The sequence below is a fragment of the Saccoglossus kowalevskii genome, chromosome 21 (genome assembly GCF_978046115.1).
Source record: "Saccoglossus kowalevskii chromosome 21, keSacKowa6.1, whole genome shotgun sequence".
Lineage (NCBI taxonomy): Eukaryota > Metazoa > Hemichordata > Enteropneusta > Harrimaniidae > Saccoglossus > Saccoglossus kowalevskii.
In genome coordinates this window covers 1,968,491-1,989,796 of record NC_140661.1, presented here as the reverse complement: position 1 = coordinate 1,989,796, position 21,306 = coordinate 1,968,491, and the positions used below count along the sequence as shown (strand labels likewise).

Here is a 21,306-nt window from a genome sequence, read left to right as displayed (position 1 = left end):
TATTAAAAGACACTTTTGAAGACATGGGGACACTTTTGAGGTCATATTAATTTGTTATATTCATGAACAGGTAATGGTGACATAAATGCAAACTATTAAATTATATATATTAAGGGACACTTTTGAAGACATGGGGACACTTTTGAGGTCATATTAATTTGTTATATTCATGAACAAGTAATGGTAACATAAATGCAAATTATTAAATTAAGAATATTAAAAGACACTTTTGAAGACATGGGGACACTTTTGAGGTCATATTAATTTGTTATATTCATGAACAAGTAATGGTAACATAAATGCAAATTATTATTAAAATTAAAAATATTAAAAGACACTTTTGAAGACATGGGGACACTTTTGAGGTCATATTAATTTGTTATATTCATTAACAAGTAATGGTAACATAAATGCAAATTATTATTAAATTAAAAATATTAAAGGACACTTTTGAAGACATGGGGACACTTTTGAGGTCATATTAATTTGTTATATTCATGAACAAGTAATGGTGACATAAATGCAAATTATTAAATTAAAAATATTAAAGGACACTTTTGAAGACATAGGGACACTTTTGAGGTCATATTAATTTGTTATATTCATGAACAAGTAATGGTGAAATAAATGCAAACTATTAAATTATAAATATTAGAGGACACTTTTGAAGACATGGGGACACTTTTGAGGTCATATTAATTTGTTATATTCATGAACAAGTAATGGTGACATAAATGCAAATTATTAAATTATAAATATTAAAGGACACTTTTGAAGACATGGGAACACTTTTGAGGTCATATTTTGAAGCGACGTAGGCCTATTCGCAGTTTATTTTCCCTCATGTAGACACCGCCAAAAATCACAATTTCACCACAGTGATTTTCAAAACAACAGCGTCTGGTAATACCAGTCTCGCACAGTTGGGACAGAGTGAAACACATCCGCCCGGACATCCGCTAATCCGCATAACCATTGCACTGGATGGCAGTGAGAATAGCCTCACAAAGAACGAACAGGCTGTTTGTGGAGGGACTGTGGTTCAAGGTGTTCACCGACATCCGCAATATATTTTGCAGCACAAATCAAACGGCCCTTTTTCAGGGCCACCACATCCTCCAAAAAGAGATACCGTTACAATCAAAGTTTATTGTATTGAATAAACTAAAGTTGCATTTTTTTCAATGATTTACATCATGATGAATTCATACCAACAATAACAGTTTTATTTATTTATTTATTAACACAACAACTGCAGATACTGTAATGACAGTGACAGTGACACTCTATCAATAACTGCAGATACTGTAATGATAGTGGCACTCTATCAATAACTGCAGATACTGTAATGACAGTGGCACTCTATCAATAACTGCAGATACTGTAATGACAGTGGCACTCTATCAATAACTGCAGATACTGTAATGACAGTGGCACTCTATCAATAACTGCAGATACTGTAATGACAGTGGCACTCTATCAATAACTGCAGATACTGTAATGACAGTGGCACTCTATCAATAACTGCAGATACTGTAATGATAGTGGCACTCTATCAATAACTGAAGATACTGTAATGACAGTGGCACTCTATCAATAACTGCAGATACTGTAATGATAGTGGCACTCTATCAATAACTGCAGATACTGTAATGACAGTGGCACTCTATCAATAACTGCAGATACTGTAATGACAGTGGCACTCTGTCAATAACTGCAGATACTGTAATGACAGTGGCACTCTATCAATAACTGCAGATACTGTAATGACAGTGGCACTCTATCAATAACTGCAGATACTGTAATGACAGTGGCACTCTATCAATAACTGCAGATACTGTAATGACAGTGGCACTCTATCAATAACTGCAGATACTGTAATGACAGTGGCACTCTATCAATAACTGCAGATACTGTAATGACAGTGACACTCTATCAATAACTGCAGATACTGTAATGACAGTGGCACTCTATCAATAACTGTAAGACTACTGTAAAAAAGGACATTAACAAATTTCATTGATCACCCGCCGCTACGTGCTTGTTTTTTTCACTCTTGTGTAAATTAGGTCATGTAGGTCGTGACCCCTAGCTGAACATGTACCGCACGTTATTGCAAACAAATTTGTCCATACTATCGTTGTTTATTCCACTTTTTTAAGAAATCCAAAAAGCTTCCCATGTTATTCCAAAACAACCAATATTTCTTCCAAAATTTCGTCCACTTTAGAATTTTTTGTGATTTTGTGAGTCTAAAAATTCGACTATCAAAAAAAAAAAACTAATTAAAACTTTAGAGTTTCTACGGTACATTACCATTGAAATTTTCATAAGATAAATGATTTACTTCATTGAACACATACAACAATGCATATTCCCACTGGGATCAGTGACCTTTGAATGTGTATCACCAGTGATCAGTCAAGTAGAAACAGTCGAAATATTTTATCAGATTTTCCCAATTTTTGCACGATTTTTTTACACAGGTCATCCTGTCGTTTGAACTAAGGCAAGATTTTATATTGGCGAATTAGGTGACTGAGTTTAATAAAGTTTGGAATAGAATTAGTGAAGTTATTGTGCACACATTGACAATTATTAACAACGATGACGACAACATCGACGACAGACATTCTCCCCTCAATATATCTTTCCCTTCCATCTTTGATGATATGGGCAAGGTAATAATAGCATTACGACTTCTGTTTATTAAATTACATTTGTGTGTTTCTGGTAATAAGACAACTTCATGGTGAGCGACATTTGTTATCAGACAATTGCATGCTGGTTGGCAAAAATATAAACAAGTGACAGCCTATTTGTACATGAATGTGTTTAAAAATAAAAAAAATCGGTAATTTTGAGGGGAGTGGTTGCTGCAGCAATGAACAAATTACATGCTTTGCATCAGTTAATAATCAACTGCCCTTATTACGTTGCGCTGGTTGGGTCAGATAGAGAGAACCACTGATATACTTTCTTTTTTATATTAGCATTTCCACTTTATACATGTTAGTGTCAACCAAGGTTTATTTTTTTCCTGTCAGCTTTGTTTTAGCTTGCAGCTTTATCATAACCTTGTCATTTATTTCATATAATGTAGAAGTATGCTTTGCTATATTTCGATGCAACATTGTGCTGCTTCAAAACTTGTTTTACTGGCTTTACTACAAATTTCATTTACCAAAATAATCAATTAGAAAACGCTTGCCTACTTTCAAGTGTTGGAAACTTATTTTGAAGATTCCACTTAAGATAAACAAGCCATGCATGGCACAGTCCCCGTTAGTTATCAAATTAAAGATATAAAGTTTTGTTTATAGTAATATAGCTGGAATATAAACATGTCAGGAATATGATTATGATGATTGTTTAACATTTAAATGATTGACATTTGTATTTGATTGTCAAATGAGTATTGAGAGATATTGCTCTAGAGCAGCATTAATTAAAACAAAATCAGCCATTATGAATATATGTATAATGAATATATGAAATTTGAACATAGTCAGTCAAAGCATGTCAGAGATATGGCTCTAGAAGCCCATTCATTAAAACAAAATGGCCACTAGTCAGCCATTCAGAATCCGATCTAAAAAATAAATCATTTTTTTTAGCACAAAAATAACCACCATCAGGCCACTTTGAAAAGGATCGTCAAACCAATATATCCGTATATCTGTGACATGATGTATAATGAATATTAAAAATTTGAACATAATCAGTCAAAACAAGTCAGACACATGGGTCAGGAAACCCATTCATTAAAACAAAATGGCCACCGGACAGCCATTTTGAGTCTGATCTGAAAAATAAAATGACGTGCATCAGGAACCCGTAATGTCTAATGTATGTACCAAGTTTGAACGAAATCCATCCATAAATGCCAGAAATTCTTGATATTTGATGATTTTTTTAGCACAAAAATGACAACCATTCGGCCATTTAGAATAGAATCGTCAAACCAATATATCTGTCTATCTATGACATGATGTATAATGAAGATTTAAAATTTGAACATGTTCAGTCAAAACAAGTTGGAAATATGGGTCGAGAAGCCCATTCATTAAAACAAAATGGCCGCCAGTCAGCCATTTTGAATGTTATCTGAAAAACAAAATTATTTGCATCAAAGTCCCATAATGTCTAATGTATATATCAAGTTTGAACAAAATCCATCTGTAAACAGCTGAGAAATGCTTGATTTTTATGATTTTTAAGCACAAAAATGGCCGCCATTCGGCCATCTTGAATCAGATCGTGAAACAAATTGGCATGCATATGTATGATATCATGTATGATGTATGTGTGAAATTTGATTGTGATTGGTCCAGGCATTTCTAAGATACAGCTCCGGACGCACGCACAGACGCACGCACGCACAGATGCATGCACGCACACGCGCACGAACGGACACACAGAGGTCAAAACATAAGTCCCCGTTTTCGGACTTCATCCGAACGGGAACTAAAAAAATATTAAAAAATAGAGGTACGTATGGGGGTCTAAAAACTAACTCTGCGACGCGATTGTGCGACTCGCCGAATGTCGATTATTGCACTCTGCGGCATGATCGCAGTGTCATTCTGCGAAGAGCACGATTTCCATTGGTTGGTTGGTCGTAAAGCGCGAATCTCAATGGTCGATAGATGTAAGGGTGCACAGCATGCCTTATAGAAATGTTCAGTTTTAAATGGTTATTTCGCTGACTGCTCGCGAACTACGGCAAACAAGTATTTATAGACGACATTCCGCACGGTTCTGTAATCAGCAAGTATTTAACAATGATTAATTAACATATATAACATCTCTCGAAGGGGGTGAAAGGGGTTACAAAACACATGCACGTTGGTGTTGGATGCCTTATTACGGTGTAACATCAGGGAGCTGGTAACATTAACGCCATCTTGAAGTTGTAAGGCTTCGGACGCAACTAGGCTCATTAGCATAGGCGGCAGCTTTAAAGCGAGTAGAGCGCGAAGTATGTTTCACATGATGTTACGTTCTTTTTTTTGTCATTAGCAAGTATAATTTGTTATGACTATATTCATCACCTTGAATTCCCAAATAAAGCGTGTAGTGGGTCAAACTGTTCCTAGTTAATCAATATCATTTTATTAAAAATATTAAGAGAGAAAAAACGTAAAGCTGTGTGAATGGATTGAAACTACTGCTGAAGATAGAAAACTAAAACGGCAGTGTCAACGGAAAATTAGATGGTTGCACGCTCTCTGCATAAACGGAAACAATGACTTTGTTTATTTGGCCGATGTTGACGAGCAACAGATTTCCTGTACTCACTTCCTCGTCTGATCAGCGGCCCTCAACGGTCTCGAGTATCGGTGTCGTCATCGGTTAAGTAGTTGAAACTCTTTCGCGTTGATGCGAATATTTCAGCCTAATCGCCCCTTTCGAACCACTCGCGAGGTTGGTCATAATATGATCTAGACGTGCTTGCAGTCTGTTGCTATTCTGATGAAAAATTCTTGTAAAATAAATATAAATTGCGTAAACGAGGGGTGAACGCGAGAGTCCTGTAATTTTTCATCGAAATCACAACAGGCTGCAGGCAAGTCTAAATTAGTAAATATGACCCCGAGTTGCAGATTTTTCGTTGCCTCGTCTGTCATTGGCGTCTTTGCTTTCTTTTTTTCATTCCATTGCATTAGTAAGATGGTGTTATTAAAATAAAATATAGAAAATAAAACGATTTCTCAAACAACAGGAAGCTTGTCACCAGTTCTATCAGAATCGTCAACAACAGAGTATTACCAGTAGTATACATACACATGTTATAAACATTATGCAAATATTAACAAAACGGTAGTAGTGTTAGCATTTGAGCACTGGTCTTTCCGAAATTTCGAAAAGCTGGGATGATGAATCAAGGTACATGTACAAAGTAACCGTTTTATCAATTATTCAAAAATCAAGAAAGAAAAAAAGAAAATTTCCCTTCCCGCTACATTAAGATCAATATGGACCACCAAAATTTGGCGTTCATTTAAAAAAATAAACCATACCGGTAATTTTCAGTAATACTGACTTCGAAAATTATGATACAAAAATAATTTCATTCATACCACAAACCAACGCCGTTTTTGTTTACTTTTCACAATTGTTACAAAGTATTTCATTTCTGGTGGTTAAAATACCAGCTAATCGATCGTAGACCACAAGTTTGGAGTCTGTTTATGATCTAAAAGAAGGCAGACGATTGCAAACAACTGCTATCATGGCAAAACGTTGCACATCGTGAATGATTTTTTTCACTGCATGCAAATTATTTTCCTTGATGCACTCAACAAAGTCAAAGCAGACGTACAACATTCGTTGCAGAACGCGTGAAAAGTACTTCGCGTTCCACTCGCTTTGAAGCCGCCGCCTATACTAATGAGCATAGTCGTCAAGACTAAGCCTTACAACTCCAAGATGGCGATAGCGTTACACCGTAAATAGGCAGTCAAAACCAACGTGCACGTTACACTATTTAATTTTTCTAGCCAGCGGTGTGATGTGTCTAATCACCGTAAACCATGTGTCATTTGTTTGGTCCCACAATGTGTCCTCCATGTGCTTGCCGATCACCGAACAGTGAGGCATGTCGCCGGTACATAGTGTTTACACACTTTTTACCATACCATTTTTACCATTTAAAACTTAATTTTTTATAAGGCAAGCGGTGAACATCGACCATTGGAATTCGCGTTGTTCGACCCACTAACCAATAGGAATCGTGCTCTTCGCAGAGTGACACTGCGATCCTGTCGCAGAGTGCAATAATCGACATTCGGAGAGTCGCACAATCGCGTCGCAGAGTTAGTTTTTAGACCACCATACATACATGAAAAATAACTATAATGGACACACTAGTGATTGATCATGCGAAAAGCAATCATAATGAAACTACAGTATATGTCAACAAATTTAAAGAAACAAAATATGCAATGATATTGGTAATCTTGCTGTCAAAATAATCAAACAAAACATCTACACGTATATATTTTCATTGAGAATGTGCCAATTAAACTAAAAGTTAATTTATACATGTAGTTACGAAAGACAAATTGTTCAGACAACTTACTTCTTCATCAGAATCTTTAACATCAGGCTGTCGAACATACTGATTATTTGGTCTCGCAAAAAAAGCTACAAAAGGAGTCATTTCTGAAAATACACAATATTAGCTTTAGTCTTTTTAACAAAATTACCAGGCAAGAACAAAAAATGTGTTCCCACTAGAGATGCTGGAATGGACATTTGTGGAATAAAATAATATAATAAATTATTTAATCAACAAGTCATTGAAAATGACACAGTCTTTGTTAAATTTTTGAAAGTTCTCTTTGTGCTCGTCATATTAAAGTGGAGGGGTTGTCGCGAGCATGTCCTTGAAACTTCAGTCCCAAGTGGCGAATACAACAGATTGTTTATTTACATCAAATTCGAAAATGTGTTGTGCGATGACCCCTCCGGTTTAAGACATAGCAAAGAAAAACATAGATCACAAGTGAAAGCATGTCCAAGTTATCACATTTCAAACAGTCAGCCAAATTTGATCAAATTGCAAATTGAATTGACATGTACATGTATCCATTTATGACATGCTAAATATCAATGAAAATGCTACATGGGTGACAGAGATATAGTAATATGGCCGCAAATAAAAACAGCCGTTATTCGGCCATCTTTGATCAGATTATGAAACAAAGTGACATGTCTGATGTATGTGCCAATTACGAATGAAAATGGTACATAAATCTTGGAAATATAGTAGTAAGGCCAAAAAGTCAGATGGCTGTCAATCAGCCATCCTTGATCCGATTTTGAAACAAATTGTCATGGACATGTATCTTTACATGTATAAAGTATATGCCAAACCATGTTCATTTTGAATCGTATCGCTAAATGTTTAAATGTGCATACATGTATGTCCCAAATAAAGTACGAGGCATGCAAAGAATGAACAGAATCGGTCCAAAGATTCTGAAATATGACCTCGACGCAGAGACGGACGAACGGATGCACAGACGGTCAGAGGACATGTGTCTCAACATGTATAATCTATGTACCAAATTTGAATGAAAACTGACAAAGCATGTCCAAAATACAACATTTTCAAAAAATCAAGATGGCTGCCAGTTGGCCATTTTTTCATCGAATTGCTAAACCACTGCATGTGCATATGTCCCACATAAAGTACTAGACACATGCAAAGAATGAACAAAATCAGTTCAAAGGATTCTGAATTACGACTCCGAACAGACGGACAGACGGACGGAGACCGAATTATAAGTCCCTGTATTCGGACTATCCGAATGGGGACTAATAATTCAATAAAAAATTCTGAGTCCGGCTACAGTCTGTTTTTCCAACTTCTGCCGAAGTGAAACTGCACCACTAAACGGCAGACAATGAGGAAAAGCCATGCAAGTGCAATGCACTGAATACCATAAAAACTCACTGTTGTAAAATTATTCCGTTTTACATGTGTGTAAAGAATTGTCTGAGAATTAAATCGATCAATGAATAAAGCAAACATTTAATTGTACAACAAGCTTTTGTTCTTCTATTTCTCTCGCCATAGATGATTCAACTTTAAAATTTCACTACATATACCGGTATTCATACAGAGAATTACAAATACATAAACCAAGCCCGTTTTCTGGACCTATTATTATGGGTATTAATTAGCAGAGCAATTTCAAGACAGTTTAGAATATTGTATGAACTGTTATTTAATAACTACATAGTTAAAAATCAAAGAACACTAAGGAAGATTTTCTGTGTGCTGAGAGCATTTATTTTTTATTGTGGTTAGTAGTTTGATTAATTCCAACAAGTTTAATTAAAATCAGATTTTATTGAGATATGAAGATCACCTTTGCAAATGAGGTAACTAATGAGCATTACTTTAATCAAATTATTTGGTGTTATGTTGTCCCAGAGCATCTATGTACCAAATTTCAATGAAATGCAAAAATTGGTTCTCAAGATAATGGTGGGACAAACATACACACATAAAGCAGCGTGACCGCAAAAACATCTATTGCTTCACAATATTATTGTTAAATTTGGTGCAACCAAATGCTGGAATAAATTACAATTTTCAAAATGCATCAAAATAAAAAAACACTATTTTATCATGATTCATATTACATGTGCAAAATCGTTTTTTCTTGACTTGCAAAATGCCATATACAGAATTTTTTTTTTAATCATAAAGATATAACAATCATTAGAGAAATGCACAACATAAAATAAAATAAATATCCCATAACAAACAAACAAAATAGGTAGTCTCTGCCTATTTTCAATCTAAGTACACATACATGTAGAAGTGCATGTGTACATGATGTGCAACATGTTTTCATATGTGGATGTGAAGCTTGAAATATGATTGCTCGAGGCATGTCAGAGATATACCGGGGTACATGTAGCTCTGGAACAGCCACCAAACTGTCATATTAAAACTGATTCAAGAAACAAAAGGATGTGCATGAATATCCCCATTATATAAAATGTGTGTTTTATTTTTATAGATCTGGTTCCGAAACGACAGACATACTTGATTTTAATGAATTTTTGGCATTAAAATGGTTGCCATCGTAATTTAGATTATGATTATACATCCCAAAATATATGAAGTCACTGTATTATTGCATGTATGAAGTTTGAGATATAGCGGTAGCTGTAAGCTGACAGATTGACGGACAGGACACAGAAGTGCACGGAAGTGAAATTTATAAGTCAGCGTTTTCTGACTTTATTCAAACAAGGACCAATGAGATGATGAGGTGTGGACATAGTTGTGGACGAAGGATCAACACAAAACATTGTAATTTTGATTCAAATGAGTCATACAGCTAAGTGACAAGTAAATTGACCAGATCCAAAAATTGGCGACTAGACTTGATGTTGCCAGTTGATTGCCGGATAGCTCCAAACTCCTTTTCCAAAAAACAATTTTCGATAATTATTACTGATTTATTTATTATACGAAATTTATGGTAATGAATAAATCGGAAACTCTTCGTTGTGGTAAGGATTAATGCTGATGTGTCATATTGTAAAGTCTATCACAGGCGTTTGATCGGTAACAAGAGAAGTCGGCCAGCAGGAGAAGTCGGCCAGCAAAACAACGGAGAAGTCGGCCAGTGCGAGAAGTCGGCCAGTGGGGAAGTCGGCCGGTGAAACATCGGAGAAGTCGGTCATTACGTACATACTACGTTCAAACATATTTACATTTTTTTTCTCGAAAAGTCGATCATTACTGGACATGGTACTTACTACGCTCGTACATATTGACTACAAATATGTTGGCCAGTACAGTATAGACGTAAGTCAGAAGTCGGTTTTTACAGTACAGATTGCGTTCGTACACTTTGATTACGGAAAATGTGTTTTCGTGCGTCACGTACTATTAAAAAAATGTGAGTAAGTGAGAAGTCAGCTATTACATTACAGACTAGGAATTCAATGTATTTAATTGTTATTTTAACCATATCCGTCTCCCAGGAGACGCGATTGTGTCTTGAATAAACTAAACTTAATTGACAGTTAGTGAATAACATGTCTTTCTATTTACAGAGTACTGAAGGGATTTCAGAGTGAATGCATCGGACTGAAAATGTTTTTCTTGTTTGTGTTTAATAAAGATTCAGTTGTGTTGTGTTTTTGACGAGCTTTAGCGGCAGTCCACTCTGACAGTAACCTGCGTCGTACCGCAAAGCACATTGTTCAATCATGGAGCTAAATAAATGAACATCCAATGTACATTGTATTGTAAAACCTAAGTCCGGTTCATACCCGTCTGATTTAGTCTGTTATTCTATTTAATAAAGATTGAGCAACATTTGAGCGCTATTATTTTGTGTATGCCAAGTACATGACCCCACAGGATGTATGCCAGCAAGCATCACACCGACCCGATTAACATCTATTGTCCAAGGTGATAACACTGCCGATGTTTTTACAGACAAATTGCGTTTCTTTTATTATAAAAACACTGACAAAGATTACACTGCCGACTTGGTGACTGGCCGACTTCTCCTGCAGGCCGACTTGGCAATTGGCCGACTTCTCTCGTATTCGTTTGATCTCTGAGCCGTTACCACCAGTCCCCGATTACCGGTATCACACGTACTTAAGTTGAGCATAGAAAATACGGTATACAGCACAATCGCTGACATACGAGTGTACACGGTTTCTAGAATCAACCCTATTGTCAAATAATACGATTAAATGACACAACTTACCGTCAGTGAATGAAATATAGTCATGCAGTGACACTCTGAAAAACGGCCATACTACGAACTAGAAATATCCCATAATGTCTTCTCCATGCCCCCCCCTTAAGCTAGTGAAAAATTGCGACGTGAATTTCGCACCAGTGTCGGATGATAAAATGATATTGAAAGTTAAAACAACGATTAAAGTGAGGGCATTATCACTAAAGAACCGCAAAACAGATTGGTATTGTGCACAATATAAATATTAACAACTTTATACTAAAATATAAATACAAGTATTCTTAGATTGTGCGGCAATCAATTTCAACAGAAAATATGGGGACACTTTTGAAGTCAAGGACACGTTTGAAGTCTTAACACACGACATACACGAAAAGTTTGCCCATTCTGCAAAGGTGCACATCACGCCGCTGAATGTCGAGTCATCAACGATACGCGTCAACGCTTGGACATTATTCGCAAAAACAGACAATGTTTTAACTGTTTTGGAAAACACAGGGTAGCTGACTGCAAATCTCGATACACTTGTCGAATTTGCAAAAGAAAACATCACACGAGTCTTCATTTTGAAGAATCCGCGTCAACTTCGAGTCCCGCTCCGAGTCAAACAAAGAAATCACAAACCGCGGATGCCACCACGGAAGTTATTACTGTGAATTTTACCAAAGTGTCGCCACTTCCGAATAAGAACTATTTCAATAATAACCGTTGTCAAGACCAATATCCGGACACTTTAGCAACTAAACCTAAGAATGCGGGGCCGGTTTTATTGAAAACTGCCATAGTTCCTATTTCTGTGAGGAACGACCAACCCATTAATGCTGTCGTAATGTTCGACGAGGGAGCCAATGCTACGTTCATTTCTGCGAAATTCGCTCGTGAACTTTCTGTCACAGTTACTAAGAAGGAAAATATTAACCTTGCGACACTTGGTGACAATGCTACTGAACAAAGAGAAGTAGAATACACGGACATTATCGCCCACGAATTGGATGGTAATATGTATACTATCAATGCCATGATTGCTCCTGTCATCACAACCAGAGTCGCGGATCGAATATCTGCAAAAGTACGCAATGCTGAACACTTGCAGGGTTTAAAGTTAGCCCACCCGATGACAACCACACGTCGTATGGATATCGACTTACTCATTGGAGCCGACCAATACTGGAATTACGTAGGGGATCACACCGTACGTGGTCAACTTGGACCTATAGCCGTCTCATCGAAATTCGGATATTTGCTCTCTGGACCAATCGGACAATATAGAAACAACCCCGATTTCAAAGTCAACATGATGCACGCCGAGGCGACACCAACCGAAACGGAACCTCCGATCCATAACCTATGGGATTTAGAAGCCATTGGAATCACTAATCCAGAAATCGACGAAACGCAGTTGACATTCGAGTCTTACTGTAAAACACATTTAAAAGTCGAAAATGGAAAATATACCGCAAAGTTACCGTGGAAGGAAGACCACGAACCTTTACCCACTAACTTGAATATTACTGTTAAGCGGACACGTGCTGTGATCCGCCGACTCGCGCCGGATGTTATTAAGAAATACGATGACATTTTAACAGAGCAAAAACGTCGTGATTTCATCGAAGAGGTCGATGAAGATGACCCGCTAATCGGACATTATATACCTCACCATGGTGTGAAGAAATATTCCGTGACAACACCGATACGAGTTGTTTACGACTGTTCATGTAAATAAGGTGCAGACTACCCCAGTTTGAATGAATGTCTTCAAGCTGGACCATCGCTCATTAACGACTTGCCGGCCATTTTATTGAGGTTTCGTGGCAACCGGATTGCTTTAACAAGTGACATTGAAAAGGCCTTCTTAAACGTGAGGCTCGATATAGACGACAGGAAATTTACTAAGTTTTTATGGTTAACCGACGTTAATGACCCGAATTCCGATTTCAAAGTATATCGCTTCAAGACTGTACTATTTGGAGCCGTTTGCTCGCCTTTTATTCTTAATTCGGTAATTAAGACACATCTCGAGAACAATAACAATATACCTACCGCGCTGAACATGAGTAATAATATTTATGTTGATGATGTTATTGATGGCACTGACACAGAAGAAAGCGCAGTCACGTACTTCAAGGAAGCCAATAAGTTAATGGATTCCGGCGGTTTTAAATTACGTGCATGGTCCTCAAACAGTCAACAAATTATGGATCTCGCCGAAAAGGATAACATACATGAGCCATCTAAGAATGTATCTATTCTAGGAATACGGTGGAAAATCGACGAAGATGTGCTGACATACAATAAGGCGGTTAAACCAATATTAACAGAACTCGTCACAAAACGAGATGTGGTGAGCTACGCATCGTCACTATATGATCCAATAGGATATTTATCACCTGTGCTCATCAAAGCTAGGCTTTTTATACAGCTTTTATGGAAATTAGGTTTCTCCTGGGATGAGCCACTTACCACCGAACTTACCATACAATGGATCAAAATAGCAGAGAATATGAGAGAAACACGGAACATCACTGTGAAACGTCAATATTTCACAGAAAATGATCCACAATCTAAAGTTGATGTTCACGCCTTTGCCGACGCGAGCTCTGTGGGATATGGAGCGATTGTTTACATAACAAACCAGCGTGAAACTGCCTTTGTGACGGCGAAGACCCGCGTCGCCCCCATGACTGAAACCACACTTCCAAGATTGGAATTAATGGCCGCTTTAATTGCATCCAGACTTACTAAGTTTGTCATCACAGCACTGTCAGGCAAATTCAACATTAACAATTGTTACTTGTGGTCTGACAGCCAAATTGTACTTCATTGGTTAAACAGTGATAAGAAGTTACCTATATTCGTACGAAATCGTGTTAAGGAGATCAACGAATTCTCACATATCTACAAATATGTGCCGACATTGGATAACCCTGCTGACTTACTAACACGGGGAATTACATGTGCTGAATTGATCAACTCCAATATATGGTGGAGTGGGCCATTATGGTTGAACACTCCTAATGAGTGGCCCACTTGTGAAATGTTCGATACACAATATTACATGCAGTGCTCGAGAGAGAAAACCGTGACTTACTGAGTGATTCTGCGTTCACTGAAACCGAAACTAACATTTCCCGCCAACGAGAAATAGTTATGGATAATGACTATAATAAGGAAATCGAATCTCAAGAAATCGGTTTACACACAGTTATTGACATTTCCAGGTACAACTCAATCGACAAATTACTACGTGTAACCGCATACGTAATGCGATTCATTTCCCGCGTAAAGAAGGCTGACACAATTAACACTGGATTAATAACTGCCGATGAGTTAAAACGAGCCGAACACGTGTGGATTTTAAACGTTCAACAACAGGAATTCAGAGATACAATTCATGAATTGAAAACAAAACACACCAAACTAGGACCTATTGTACAACAACTCGGTCTATTTATAGACGAAGAAGACGTCCTTCGATGCGGAAGTCGGATCCATAACGCACCCATTGAATTTGTAACGAAATTTCCGACATTACTACCTTCTAATCACGAACTGACTAAGTTAATCGTTTTGAAGGCGCATTCATTGATTTTGCACGGAGGAGTCCAATCCACTGTGACTCAAACTCGCCAACAATACTGGATTCCGCGAATTCGACAAATTGTACGCAGTATTCTTCGTGGTTGTGTAACATGCCGACGAGTTGAAGGGAAAGCATACGCCAATCCTGTACAAGCTCCACTGCCAAGCTATCGTGTGAATAAATTGCCTGCTTTCACAATCACCGGCGTGGACTTTACTGGTTTTTTACTGACCAAGGCTCCTGATGGGACACGTGGCAAAGCTTACGTCTGCCTCTTCACTTGTGCGGTGACACGCGCCATACATCTCGAGCTGGTGCCCGATTTGTCGACCCGTACATTTCTACATGCTTTTCGCCGATTCGCCGCGAGACGGTCTCTACCAAGCCGGATGCTTTCAGACAACGCATCGACCTACCTATACCTGTCCGCTGCCGAGGAGATTCATGCTCTCGTCGATACACCGGAAATACGCGAATACTTGGCCACACATCGAGTACAGTGGACATTTATACCCAAGAGAGCTCCCTGGTTTGGCGGATTTTGGGAGAGACTCATCGGACTGACCAAAAACGCAATTAAAAAGACGTTAGGTCGCTCTCTAATTAGTTTTGACGAACTTTCCACAGTTGTAACGGAAATTGAAACCGTACTAAATGACCGCCCATTAACGTATGTATCGTCAAACTTGGATGACAATGTTGGTCTGACACCGAACCATTTACTACACGGACGACAAGTCACAGCACAACCGTATATAAAAGTGTCTGATGAAGAAATCTACGACCCGTCCTACACTCAACACGAGGAAATTAACGACCGTTACAAACACTTGTCTCGCCTCCATGTACAGTTCTGGACACGCTGGTCAACAGAATATTTGACGGCACTCCGTGAAAGACACACAACGTCTGGAAGTAAACACAACACTATACGAGTTGGCGAGGTTGTAATAATTCACAGTGACACTGAAAAGAGACTCAATTGGCAACTTGGCACAGTTACCAAACTTATATACGGGAACGATAAACTTGTTCGTTCAGCAGAAGTTGCTACAGCCAGGGGACCAACGAATCGTCCCATTCATAAGCTATATCCTTTGGAGGTTATATCCAAAGAATTCGAAGAAAACACAACGCAATCAACAGATGATCAGATGGCGGAAGTCCAACAAACTACCCCTCCGACGATAGATGTCCCTCCCCACAATGAGGAAATTATTAAACGTCCAGCGAGGGATGCAGCAGTAGCCGCCAGACTACGTATCTCAAATTTGATATAACATTTGAACTATATATTTTACATTTCATATTGTTCGAATGCAGAACAGAATATATATAGGAACTGAGTAATGCTACCCCATTGACTTTTAACAATTATTATTGACTTTAACTACTATTATTTCGGTTTCAAGATAGAAACCCATGATTCTTTATTTTGAATACTTACTCTGTGGTCTATTGACACGAATTTATTTTTTTTGATTTTGAAATGAATTTCAGTTTTTCAGTAAACACCTTTTGTGGCGCGGAGAATGTCGGAGAAACTTACTCCGAGTTATATGAAATTCAAGGACAAGCGACTCCACACCCGTTTCATGTAGTACCAGCTGTGATACTAATAGTTTATATATCAGCCTTTTATATTAGCCAGCCGGATTCTTAAAGTAAATCCTCTTGTTAATTACGTGTGTTTAATTAGTCTTGTTACCATGGTATTTATAGAGCCAATCACGACATAGTATTTTCATAGACATGGCCAATCACTGATCGTAAGTTTGTCCTTCAAGCTTTCCCGCCTTTTTTCACTCTGTTTTTGTGGGCTATGTTTCCTATGACGTTTGATTTAATGGTATATAAGAATGAAACACACGCTTCTCGATATGTATTTCTTCAGTTTGTAACTCGTTACTATGTTCCAGCATTCGCTGTTGAATAAACCATTAGTTTATTAGTTTCTTAGACGAATTGCTGTCTCCGTGTCTGACATTTGTATACCCCCGCTCAAGGAGTCCGGTTTTTAACTGCATTCCCTACAAAACGTGGATGAATTAAATGATGAGGTATGGTATAACCCAGATATAGCTGTGAGGCTTATTTCGCAAACGAAATAGGTGTTAGTAGCACGCTTTTGTTACACACAATCGTATCCAACAAGGCCTATGATAGCTATATAAAACATGTGAGGGACATTTACGTAACGTCGTTTGTTATTTGTGTGTGGTAACGTCTTTTAAATCATGTCTTTCACAATGTTTTTCGATAGGGTTACATCGTGGTGTAGTCTGTGATTTCTTACAGTTAATGTTGTTATATGTAACTTACTAGTTTCCGGTAAAAAATAATTTGCATAACCGGAATGAATACAATTTATTAATTAACATTGTATTTATTTCACAGAAGTCGAAATTGTTCGATCTTCAGAAGTTCATACAAAACTTTGGTAATTTTGAATGCAAATTATAGCAGGTGTTTTTCCACGCGTGGTGATGGTTTGTTGACACACATATCTATTGTTTCTACGTCTATATAGGCAATATTGCAACAGAATGTACGAGGTTGAATAAGATCTCTTTTCAGGTACATGTTGATAAATGTGAGATAAAAATATACGACTAACTGTCTAACTGTTAATATAACCCGTCAGTTTCAAAAAGCTCTAACATTTGAAATTAGTGTGCATAACTAAACATAATACATACATATTTTCTTAGGACTTTTATAGGTTATTCATTAATTGGTATGTAATAGATTGGAATTATTATTATTATTATTATTATTATTATTATTATTATTATTATTATTATTATTATTATTATTATTATTATTATTATTATTATTATTATTATTATTATTATTATTATTATTATTTTTATTATTATTATTATTATTGTTGTTGTTGTTATTATTATTATTATTATTATTATTGCGCAAAATACGTATCCCGAAAGGTCAACTAGTGATCGTAATTTGTTCAATGCTATCGCTTGTAGGTAATAATCAGCCAATAAACAAGATAATCACTAACGGACTAAGATGCCATTCTACACCTCACTGTTACGCTGTTAAATATTCACATTACACTTTAATATTCACAATATAGAGTATATGATATAAGTACCAAGATTCGGGTGTGGTTAATGTCAAACCAATTATTTTAGTAATTATTTCAAGCTATGTTATCACGCAAAAGGAGTCCCTGTGTTTTTTTTAATTCCATTATAACGTAGCCTGGACTCCAGTCATTTAGATTGCCCTTCTCAGTGCATCCGAGAATGATCTGCTGAATTGCAACGTTAATATGTAGACGACACAGAATTCTGTGTCATCACTGATTGGCTGTCTCCATGACTTCAGTTCATTCCTATGGAAACTCTCATGCGCTGACTGGGTCGTAAATAAAATCCGCTCACGCCCAGAACGATTTATCTATTATATAATCAAGTTTAATTACAATGTCAATGCCTAGAGAAAACCAAATGAAATGACTCCAGTTCATGTCCCCTTGACACATGGTATGGTATTTCATTATTCGTCTGGAATTAAACTACTTTTTGTTATTGTTCACCGATCTCTGGTAGCATAGTGGTTGTCGAAACAGACTCATGATCGGGTAGACCCACTTCAAATTCTTCCTTAGGCTGAACATCAAAAGGGTCGACCCCTACCCTGGGTGGGTATGCCACAGACTCAATGGGAAGGCCAATTCCTCTGGCCAAGATTCATTCACTAACGAATGCGACTTTGGAGGAACCTGACCGGGCAATTGGATCGACTTCTAGTCGCTTTTCTGGCAACTCCTGCAGCCAAGCCGGCTCCAAACGTAGTGCTCTGCATTCCCTTGGACTTCGTCGGTGCGGAGGAGAGGGGAACCTTGTTGACTGGGCAGCACTAGGTTTCCATACACACATGCCCAGACCAGCGCCCTAGAGAGACTATCAGGGGTAAATTCTCCTCTATGGGGTTCTCCACACGTGTCAGGGGGAAATCTCGTCTCGTCTCTATATCTCGTCCCCTTGAGGTACGGGATCGGGAAAGTCACTTAAGCTTTACAGTCAAATAAGACACACACAACGAAATACGGTTTAACTCTCGTCTTAGTCGATCTGTCGAGCACTCTATAAGACACAGCGCCCTGGGGAAAAATCCCCAAGACTATCACAAGGCTGACCCAAGACTGTTTCAAGACTCTCTGGGACTGGACTTAGACTCTCCAGGACTGCGTCTGTTCTGGTGTACTCGCCAAGACCAACTCAAACTCTCTTTATTCATTTTCAAAACTCTAACCAATTACAAAACAGTAAAAAGACTCTAGGGCGTAACCTTCAATCATAAGGCCAATCACACTAAGTACTGAATACGTCATATCTTTTGATTAATCGTTCACTACATTAATAACTACGGATACCAACTGTCAGAAATAGTAGTCAGAATAGCGACGGTTATCTTGTAATTAGTTCCAAATCACTGAGCCAAGTTCCGTCCAAAACTTCAAATAGGCCTAAACGATGACATACATAACACAGCAATTCAGCTAATAATCAACTAATTAAGTCGGTCAACAGATACGCGAAAACAAATTCATGACAAGACCACGAAGACTCACTGGGCGCAAACCCATCGTCTCCCGAGACGGAAGAATGCCTACTGCTACTGTATTTGTTCACGATTTGTATTGGAAATAATTAATGTTATTTGTGAAATTGTTCAATTATTGATAATTTATATTTGATATTCTTACAAGCAGGGTATAACTCATCAAAATAATGACACCGACTGTGGCGTGTACCTCTTATAGGTTTGTATTTAATTTTCACCAAGTTATGATGTCGCTTGTTTTTGTTTTTATTTTGTTTACCAAAAATTGCAATGACTGGACATTTTGACACATTTTTCTAACCATGCAGGCCGGGATGCCTTACCGTTGTTTAGTAGATAGTGGGATCGCATCACATAAGTGATATAGTGGATTCCATCTGATCCTGAACCGTTTGTTCACTAACAAGTTTATAAATTGGATTTCAGTCTGCTATTCCTTCATGCTAAACACACATCGCTCATGAAAGTTAATTAAGCTATTTAGCCAGGCATATTCGGATATTTATCATAGGATAAACGGATCTCGAATGGATCAAACTTGTTCACTGTGTCAAATGACTAATAATTGATATTCTTAACGAGAACAATAATTTATTACCATATTATAGCACAAGGGAAAAAAACATAAAAAGATCACATACATAAACTTATTATTAAAAGCTGCATTTTTAAAGGAAATTCTTCGCTTTAGGGTAGGTTAGGGTAGTTAGTTAAATAATCAATCAATCCAATTATGTTAAATAATTGTGCAAATACTTACACAGGGATTTATAGTTAGGTAACATACAAATGTGATTTTGACAAAATCAAATAATGTACATATCAAGTAGAATGCACGTGCGTGATTTATAGTGGTGATATATAAGGGCATCCCATTCTTGATTATAATATGTGAGCTACTGGTATAATATCAATATGTCAAAATTATTAGTTTGGACTATTGCATTCATAGTGCATTATTTTATTTAATGTATACAAAATGACATATTTGTTGTTTTTTGTATGTGTATGTATGTTTGTGGGGTTGTCCAATTCGGTTCTGTCGGTTGTTCAGTGAAATTAGCATGTTACATTAATGTGATACGTAGCTACTCTGAGTAGTTTGAACATAGATATATTTTATTAATATTTCCCACTGAAATCGTAAGCCAGAAGATGTCAATTTCTCGCAGCTTATCCATTTTTTTTTGTATATGTTGTTCTGTGTCTGTGACTTGTAAATTGCTATCAAGTTCCTAAAACACGTTCATAATATGATGTTCAATCAAGTGTGCGTCTAGTTTTGCTGTTATTTTAATACTTCTCAGGGCGTACATACAATGTACATGAGATGCCCTGTTATACCGCGCCGTTTGATCTTCTCGTACTAATTACGTTATATTCTTGGCTATATCTTTGCATTCAAATGAATTAAATAATGACACCCAAATTCGCAATATTTATAATCTTACACCGATTAATTTTTCGATAGTTTCTCGGTCAAATCTGCATTTTGGTTTTTCCTGGAAACATAATATGAATATCTTCTTTACAGAGAAAAAATACTGGTTGGCGAGAAATGCGAGATAGAATACATTTCAGGTATTAAATACTTTCACTGAGCTTCGAGCTTTACAATTTCTAATTTCACTTCGATTGATCCAACTCGTAGTATTTGATAACTCCAGTCAACTTATATTCGCGGGTTGATTCTAAATGTTGGCGTAGTAACTTACTTAACTTGAATATAAATAACTATAAATGATTAACATAAAATGCGAGAATCATAGATTTCAAATAACTATTTCTATCTACATATTTCTTATTCAGACTGATGAAATCATAACTAATGTGTGAACGGGTAAACATATACAATTTTGCGTTTTTATTGTCAAAACG

The 21,306-nt window shown here is 37.1% G+C and overlaps 3 protein-coding genes across 3 annotated transcripts; all 3 read left to right on the top strand.

Annotated features, from left to right (window-relative positions):
- The first annotated feature begins 11,407 nt into the window (after nucleotides 1-11,407).
- On the top strand, nucleotides 11,408-12,975 carry LOC144353168 (uncharacterized). The gene is made up of 2 exons (XM_085495389.1): nucleotides 11,408-11,475; nucleotides 11,751-12,975. Exons 1-2 carry the CDS (start codon nucleotides 11,408-11,410, stop codon nucleotides 12,973-12,975), a joined length of 1,293 nt encoding a protein of 430 aa, XP_085351515.1.
- A 327-nt stretch (nucleotides 12,976-13,302) lies between these two features.
- Nucleotides 13,303-14,343, top strand: LOC146729520 (uncharacterized). Its single transcript, XM_085495388.1, has one exon. The coding sequence runs from the start codon at nucleotides 13,303-13,305 to the stop codon at nucleotides 14,341-14,343; it is 1,041 nt and encodes a 346-aa protein (XP_085351514.1).
- Nucleotides 14,344-14,399: 56 nt separating this feature from the next.
- Nucleotides 14,400-16,112, top strand: LOC146729519 (uncharacterized). Its single transcript, XM_085495387.1, has one exon. It carries the CDS (start codon nucleotides 14,400-14,402, stop codon nucleotides 16,110-16,112), a length of 1,713 nt encoding a protein of 570 aa, XP_085351513.1.
- The last annotated feature ends 5,194 nt before the right edge of the window (nucleotides 16,113-21,306 follow it).